Below are 8,514 nucleotides of genomic sequence, written 5' to 3' on the forward strand. Positions count from 1 at the left end.
TGGATGGGTGGAACTAAGTTGAAAAGAAGGACAAGTTTGAGTTTGGAAGTGTAGTTGGGAGGGTGTCACAATTGAAGAGAGGATTTTGTGACACAGCTCAAAGGGATTTCTCCTCGTCTTCTCTTTTTTGCATGAGGGGACGGAGAGGGGGGTTGCCGATCAAATGAAGTGGCCTTGCTGGGGATGTGCTGTGTTTTGCTACATTGATTCTGACCCAGGGCAGTGGGTGAGGTGCAGGGATGATTCATCATGCAGGAGGAGCCAAGAAAAGAGGGAGTGGGGGTGGGGGGGGGGATGAATGGGAATGGTGTATGTGGGGATGTCATGGGCGGGAGTGGATTTATGCTTTTGACTAGGCTATCACTTGTAAGGTGAAAAAAGCCCATAACATATGTATATATTTACCAAAATGTAAGCCCTGTCATCTAGGAGGTGCTAAGATGGGAGGGTGGAGGGGGGTGGAGTGTATTTGGGGATGGAATGGGTGGGAGTGGTTTTATGCCTTTTTCTTTTTGGCTACCTCCCTTGTATGTATGTATGTAATATGCAGGAAAGAAGCAACACTTGTTGGGTCCCATCCCCTATTTTCTAGTATTATACCTAGACCTAACTTCATATACATTGTTTAAGATAATGTTTGAGAAGTATAGGGGGTTACAAAGATAGTTAGAAATAAGGAGGCAAGTGGGAAAGTAAGGGTGGAAAGGGAGTTGCAGATAGGGTTGATGAAAGAATTTTGGGATGGTTTGGGCATATGGAAAGAGAGGAAAGATTTAAGTAAAAAGAGTGTGGAAGGCATAAGTGGATGAAGTGAATTTAGGGGAAGACTGAGAAAGGTAAAAATTGTCATTAGGAAAATTAAGAATGAAAAAAAAAAGAGGTTGAATAACTACAAGAATGCCATCATTTTTGATACAACATTTATCAGAGAAAATCTGTTCCCTTCTTTTGCATGTATGTGTGTGTGTATATATACATATATATATGTGTGTATATATTTATATTTTTTATTTTAGTAATTTCTCTGGCTGTAGTTTCATTTTTCAGTATGCCATGTGTACTGTGTATAGAATAAAAGTTTGAGTTTATAAATGTCTTTTATTATTGATATTTTTATAGATGGCACTGGTTTCAGTGCAACTCCAGTATGGGGAGCCAACGCAGAAGAGTTCCAGAAGAGATTTGACCCAGAACTAACAAATGGCGAAGGACCTCATAGGCTCAAGAACCTATACTTCCTCTACTTACTGGGTAAGTTCTTGTATATCCAAGCGATTCAAGAGCAGTAGATCAGTAGTGTGTTGAGATAATGGCTAGAGAAGTGTCAGATTGGGTCATAATTTTTGTATGTCAAGATATCTATCATTTAAGTTTTATCTATCTTCTTCTCCATTCTTTTTCAATTCCCCATTCTTTTCCTCTTTTCTCTTTCTTCTATATTTCTGACACAAGGAAATGGGTGACAAATTTGAATGTAGTAGTTTTAGAGGGATCAGTTTGTTGAGTGTAGTTGGAGAGGCATATGGGAGGGTGTTGTTGTTGTTGTTGTTGTTGTTGTTGTCGTTCCCTAGACTGTCTGTCCGAGCAGTCCAGTATGGGAGGGTGTTGATTGAGAGGATTAAAAAAAGAACGGAGGGAGTAATTGCTTAGGAAATGTTTGCGTTCAGGAAAGGTAGAGTTTGCGTGGATCAAATAATTGTGGTAAGGCAAGTATGTGAGAAGTTTTTGGCAAAAGGTAAATATTTTTTGGGCCTTTGTGGACTTAGAGAAAGTTCATGACAGAGGAGACAGGAAGATTTTATGGGAGATATTGCAGAGATATGGAATGGGGGAAAAGTTGTTAAGGGCATTCAAACGCTTTTATATTAGTAGTAGAACTTGTGTTAGAGGTGGAAATGGTGAGAGCGAGAGGTTTTAGATGAAGGTGGAGCTGTACCAAGGTTGTGTTGTCACCATAGGTGTTCACTGTGTACATGGTGGTGGAGGACTCAAAGGCAAAGATGATGGTTAGTGATAGTGGAGGGATGTGAGAGGTAAGACAATTGTTTGCAAATGATATTGTGTTTGTGGCAGAGTTAGAGGAAGGACAAACCAAAGGTGTATGAGTGGAGAATGGTTGTGAGTGGACTATGAACTGACGTGATATGAAGGGATTTCTCCTCTTTTTCTCTAATTTTATGTGAGGGGACAAGGAGGGAGGGTCACCAAGTAAGTAAAGTAGTGGAGCCGTGCTGTGGGTGTGCTGTGTCTTGCTGCATTGCTTATGACCCGGACAGTGAGAAGGAGACAGAGGGATGGGAGTGGGATGAATGGGGTTGGGTGCATGGCTTGACTGAGGAGGCTTTTGGTATTTAGATAGATTCCATACAATATATATATATATTTTCAGAGCTCCGAGCCTTGGCTAAAGCCCGGTCATATCTCACCAACTGGAACTATTATACTGGGATCACAGATGAAGACCAAGATGTCCAAAGTGCTGTTAAGGAGCTACTACTGGTTATCAAGTAAGGAGGTCAAAAGGATTTTTGTCTGCATGAGGAAAGGCTCTTCAGATGTGTAGTTTTGACAAGAAGTCTTCAGTAGGGATATGATAGTTTCTGTTTATGCCTATAGGTGACCAGCATATTCCTTTCTCATTCCTCAACAGTGTAGCCCTAAGATTTTTTTTTTTTTTTTAACAAGCCCACATGTTAACAGAAGTTTGGATTTTTTGGATGAGAGTGGAAAGTAAAAGAATTATATGCTGATGACACTGCTCATGATTTTATGAAGAAACTGAAGCAACTAGTCACTAAAGAAACTGAAGCAACTAGTCACTGAAGTTTGAATGGTAATTAGAGTATTTGCACAGTGACTTTTGGGAGAGCATTTCACCCGGTGAAGAAATTTTATTAAATGTTCTTGGGGGATGAGTGACCATTGACATCCACTATGGAGTATCAGGTTTTCCACTTTGAAAAAATTGAGGGCACAGTTGATAAAAGGAAATCATCCCCAAAAGAATGTATAATGGAATCCCCCAAGGAGGGGATCAATGATTGTCCTGCAAAATGGAGAATGAAGCTGCCCATTTTCAAAACTGAACAAACTCATCATCTCCATCAGAAGGTGCGACCCTCAGGGTTCTACCTGTGATCTCTAGACTGGGCCCATGATATTGTGAAAGCATGAGGTGAAATGGGAGGGTGGAGGAGGTCGTATGTGTGAGCAAAATTTGACGCAGCCCGAAGGGATTTCTCCCCGTCCTCTCATTTTATGCAATGGGGAGACGGAGAGGGGGGGTCGCCGATTTAATGAAGCGGCCTTGCTGTGGATGTGCTGTGTCTTGCGACACTGCTTCTGACCCAGGGCAGTGGACAAGGTGCAGGGATGACCCGTCATTCAGGAGGTGCTAAGATAAGAGGGAGGGTGGAGGGGTGTGGAGTGTATTCAGGGGTGGAATGGGTGGGATTGATTTTATGCCTTTTCCTTTTTGGCTACCCCCCTTGTAAGGGGGAAAAAGCCTTGGTATATGTATGTATATTTTTTTTATCAACCCTTTCATCAACCCTATCTCCCAACTCCCTTTCCACCTGTTCTCCTCCTCACCTCATTTCTTACACTAGACTAGATAGAGTGAGAAATGAGGAGGTGAGGAGGAGAACAGGGGTGGAAAGGGAGTTGAGAGATAGGGTTGATTGAAGAGTATTGAGATGGTTTGGACACAGAAAGAATGAATGAAGAAAGACTAGTAAAAGAGGTTTGGAAGGAAGAGGTGGAAGGAGTGAACATGAAGGGGCAACCTAGGATGAGATGGATGGATAGGGTAAAAGGGGCATTGGGAAAGAGGGGAATGTCTGTTGAGGAAGGATGGGAGAGGACAGAATGATAGGGGTGAATGGAGAATGGTTGTGTACAGATGATGCTGTGATGCATGATGAGGAGTGGGGTGGGGGATGGTGGGTGAGGGAGTATGTATGAGAAATAAATTGACACAGCGCGAAGATATTTCTACCCATCTTCTCCTTTTCTGCACGAGGGGACGGAGAAGGGGGGTCACCAATTTAATGAAGTGGCCTTGCTGTGGATGTGTTGTTTCTTGCGACTCTACTTCTGACCCAGGGCATTGGACAAGATGCAGGGATGACCTGTCATCCAGGAGGTGCCAAGATAAGAGGGAGGGAAGAGGGTAGAGGGGGGTGGAGTATGTAAGGGATGGAATGGGTGGGAGTGGTTTCTATGCCTTTGTTTTTTGGCTACCTCCTGTGTAAGGGGGAAAAAGCCTTTGGTATATGTATGTATGTATGTTTATGGATTAATGTGTTACATTTGGGGTAGGTTGTAATTGTTTCTGGGGTTGTATCAAGTCACATCCTGTGAGCTGTTGGAGTTTGTCTGGCAGCATTGATCCTGCAATGTGAGGCTGAAGGGGTCCCTATAAGTACATTACACTTGGATTCCACTGAAGACTGTAGACCAAAATATTTCAAGAATATCTTTAAAAGGTACCAGTAGTGAAAATGAATAGGAATTAATTTTTATTTTTATTCTTGTCTTCAGGAACTTCCCGGAACACTTTGATGAAACAACCATGTTTGCTGGAGGACTGCAAGCTTATAAGTTAAAAGAAGAATTCAAGCATCACTTTTTCAACATATCTAGAATAATGGATTGTGTCGGTTGTGACAAGTGTCGACTTTGGGGAAAGCTACAGGCAAGTTTTCCCTATTGTCATTGGTGTGACTCAGTGACATTAGGAGCCCATGCCTGGCTCACACATTTCATCATGAAGCATATATATTCTTTGTATACTGTAGTGGTAGTTTCTTTGTTGTGTCCGAATATTGTACCTGCAAGTGATTGAAACACATTGAATCTAGGTGTGCCTTTTGTCTTTATCTTTTTGTTGTGTTGTTTGAATGACATGGATGCATCATTTGTTATGCCAAGAATCAAACCCTATCATAGGCAAGTTGAACCAAGGGCATGGTTTATCAAATTCCATGCTACAAAGTCCCTCTATAAAGGGCACTGTCATAGCCTCTTGGTAGGGGGAGTTCATGACATTAACTCAAATTGTGTGTGTGTGTGAGCAAAATTTGACGCAGTCCGAAGGGACTTCTCCCCTTCTCCTTTTATGCATGGGGGGACGGAGAGGGTGGGTCACCAATTTAATGAAACGGCCTTGCTGTGGATGTGCTGTGTCTTGCGACACTGCTTCTGACCCAGGGCAGTGGACAAGGTGCAGGGATGACCCGTCATCCAGGAGGTGCTAAGATAAGAGGGAGGGTGGAGGGGTGTGGAGTGTATTCAGGGATGGAATGGGTGGGGATGATTTTATGCCTTTTCCTTTTTGGCTACCTCCCTTGTAAGGGGGAAAAGCCTTGGTATATGTATGTATGTATGTGTGTGTATGTAATGTATATATATATACACACAAACATGTATACACAAACACACACACATGTGTGTATGATCATGCATATTTCATTCTCCATTTTTATTTCAGGTAACTGGCCTTGGAACAGCTTTGAAAATACTCTTTTCTGGAAACGTAGAGTATGACTCCAGTACACAGCAGGACTTGGATACAGCCAGGCATACCAATTTCCAACTGACTCGTAATGAGGTTGTAGCCCTCTTCAATGCTTTTGCAAGGTGAGACTTAATCTTGATGTTTACTATGAATTGATGGAATGGGTATGATCACTGGAACACAGTAAAGTGAAAGCTCATTTGGTTCATGAGGTAGTATGTACAAGAAAAATTGGACTCTGTACAAAGGGATTTCTCCCCGTCTTCTCCTTTTTTGCATAAGGGGACAGAGAGGGGGGGGTCGCCGATTTAAAAAGGTGGCCTTGCTGTGGATGCGCTGTGTCTTGAGTCACTGCTTCTGACCCAGGGCAGTGGACAAGATACAGGAATGACCCGTCATCCAGGAGGTGCCAAGATAAGAGGGAGGGTGGTGGGGAGTGGAGTGTATTTAGGGATGGAATGGGTGGTAATGGTTTTTATGCTTTGTTTTTTGGCTACCTCCCTTGTAAGGGGGAAAAAGCCTTTGGTATATGTATGTGTACAAAGGAGGTAGCCAGTCAAAAGGCATAATTCCTTTCCCAACTGTTTTATCCTCACCCATTCCACTCCCATCCTCCCCCCCTTCCTTGTCCCCTCATGCAGAAAAAGAGAAGACGGGGAGAAATCCCTTTGGGCTGCATCAAAATATCATACTCCCTCACCTCCATCCCCCACCCGCTCCCTTCCATGCACCACAGCATCATCCATACACCACCATTCTCCACTCACCCCTATCTTTTGTCTTCTCCCTTCCTTCCTCAATACACATCCCTCTTTCTCATCCTCAGTCAACCCCCTCCTGTTCACTTCATCCACTTCTACCTTCCACACTTCTTTTACTAATATTTCTTCTTATTCTTTCCATGTGTCCAAACAATCCCAATACTCTTTCATCAACCCTATCTCCCAACTCCTTTTCCACCTCCGCTCTCCTCCTTACCTCCTCGTTTCTCAGTATCCATCCGAAGTAAATACAATTAGGTCTTGGAAGCTAACACAAGAGGAAGAATTGAAAAATATTTTGAATAGGAAAGATGCTAATGAAGCAAAGATATGGAAAGGGGAATGAGCAAAAACATGTGAAGGGTGAGAGTGGATGCTTGGCATGGCTAGCTTCCTTTGTTTTACAGGGCAAAAGCATTTGGTATACAGATAGGTAGAGATAATCTACCCCTTCACCTCTCTCAGGAGATGCAGCCTTGATGGGCTGACACTCATTCTTCAGACTGGTGACAGGATTTCTCTATCAAATTCATCTGTATTTCTTACACTTTCACATATGGAGAACTGGCAACAAGCAACTGCTCCCTTTCTCGTACTACTTTCAGCTAGTGATGTAGAAACAGTCCCTCATTGATTCATAACAGACAACAGTCCAAAGCCACTGTGGGGCTGCTGGTTTTCCATTTAGTGAAACACAAGGCAACACTTGATTAAGGGAGGGAAGTGTGCCAGTGTAATGTTGCCATGGTTGTTCAACATGTATATAACTAGGGTGATGAGGGAGGTAAATATTAGAAAGCTAGGCAAGGATTTGGTTAGTGAGAGTGGAGATGAGCCAGTTGTTGTTTGCAGATGATGATGTAATTGTGGCTAAGTTTGAGGATACACAGAGGTAGTTAAAAGATCTTGGGGGTTGCGTCTCCTGATGGAGGTGGTTTTCTATCCAATGTCCATTTTCCCTAAGATCACAACTAGTGGGTTCTCATCATTTGTCTCTGAAGGCTGTTGTAACCTTTCAGTCAGGCACCAGTTCCTGAAGAGATTATCTGGTAGGGAGTATCAAAACAGTAAATTAAAAATGTCAGACATCATTTTGTCTACCAATATTTTTACCATATATTCTCTCTTTCAGACTCTGCAACAGCATATACGAATTAGAAAACTTTCGTAGAATGACCACAAGATAGTACCAAGAAGGGATTAAGGAATATGTGCTGTGATACTGTCAAGGATTTAATTTATGTTGGACCAAAACAGATCCCTTCCATTTTTTTTTTTTTTTTTTTTCTTTCTCCAAATAGTTCCTGCAGCAGGGTTAAGAATAGAAAGGATAACTGGGAAGGTATGATCTTTATAGGAATTTTATTTTCATTAAGATGCTCATACCTGTAAAGTTTATGGGACAGAGATCTAAGGTTGTTACCCAAAGTCTTTGTGAAAGACCTTTGACATATTTATATTATTCTAAATGTTAGAATCTGGGATCAACAAGTGGATAAAGCATGTCCTTGTTCTTTTTTTATATGGTAATGTGACGGAGTTTAACTATGTACATCTATGGACTGGATGGCTGTACTACAAGAAAGTTGTTCATACATTTCTCGTATGTACTGGCTCGTGGAAAAATTATGTTATGTCCTTGTGTTTTAGTGATTCCCAAACAATATTTGTCACAAAATGCATAGACTTTTTGATTATTTGTTATGTTTGTAGATACTTGTGTCTGCAGGTTTCACACACAGTTGTACAAACATGTAAGTGTAAATACAAACACACATACACACATAAATACATATAGAAACATATGTACATTTGTATGGTACAGGTTGGATGTTGTTATTGTAAGAAGCACCTAGAATGTTGGTGCTCTTGTATTTTTATTATTTATTATTTTTTTTTTTTATGAATCCTTGATGGTTTTTAAAGAACCTCTAATATTTCATTAAACACAAAATAAATCACTGTATAATGTTTGTAAATAAAGAAACAAAATGTATTAAATGTTAATTATACCACTGTAGAAAATTTATTGTATATTCACTGGGAATGTTGCATTTTTTCCAATATTGTGTTAAGACAGGTTGATGAGTGAGGAATGTTTGGCCTTAGATGAGTTGACATATTTTTTTTTCATTTATTTGTTTATTTTATTTATCTATTCATTTTATTTTATTTTATTTATTTATTTTTTTTTTTTTTTTTCAGTCTGTTTGTAGATACCCTCATCTGGGGTTT

General features: G+C 41.0%; 1 protein-coding gene across 4 annotated transcripts in view; it reads left to right on the forward strand.

The window, feature by feature from the left end:
* The window catches only part of Ero1L (endoplasmic reticulum oxidoreductin-1-like protein), a 30,834-nt gene extending 22,554 nt beyond the window's left edge, over positions 1 to 8,280 (forward strand). For all 4 annotated transcript variants that reach the window (XM_076173416.1, XM_076173417.1, XM_076173418.1 and 1 more), the window contains 5 exons: positions 1,120 to 1,251; positions 2,390 to 2,507; positions 4,543 to 4,696; positions 5,492 to 5,640; positions 7,412 to 8,280. In XM_076173416.1, the coding sequence (XP_076029531.1) occupies positions 1,120 to 1,251; positions 2,390 to 2,507; positions 4,543 to 4,696; positions 5,492 to 5,640; positions 7,412 to 7,466 (608 nt within the window). In that variant the 3' untranslated portion in view covers positions 7,467 to 8,280. The remainder of the gene's footprint in view (positions 1 to 1,119; positions 1,252 to 2,389; positions 2,508 to 4,542; positions 4,697 to 5,491; positions 5,641 to 7,411) is intronic.
* Positions 8,281 to 8,514: the final 234 nt, after the last annotated feature.

This window comes from Oratosquilla oratoria, chromosome 34, assembly GCF_046742065.1.
Source record: "Oratosquilla oratoria isolate Oo_2021 chromosome 34, ASM4674206v1, whole genome shotgun sequence".
Taxonomy (NCBI): domain Eukaryota; kingdom Metazoa; phylum Arthropoda; class Malacostraca; order Stomatopoda; family Squillidae; genus Oratosquilla; species Oratosquilla oratoria.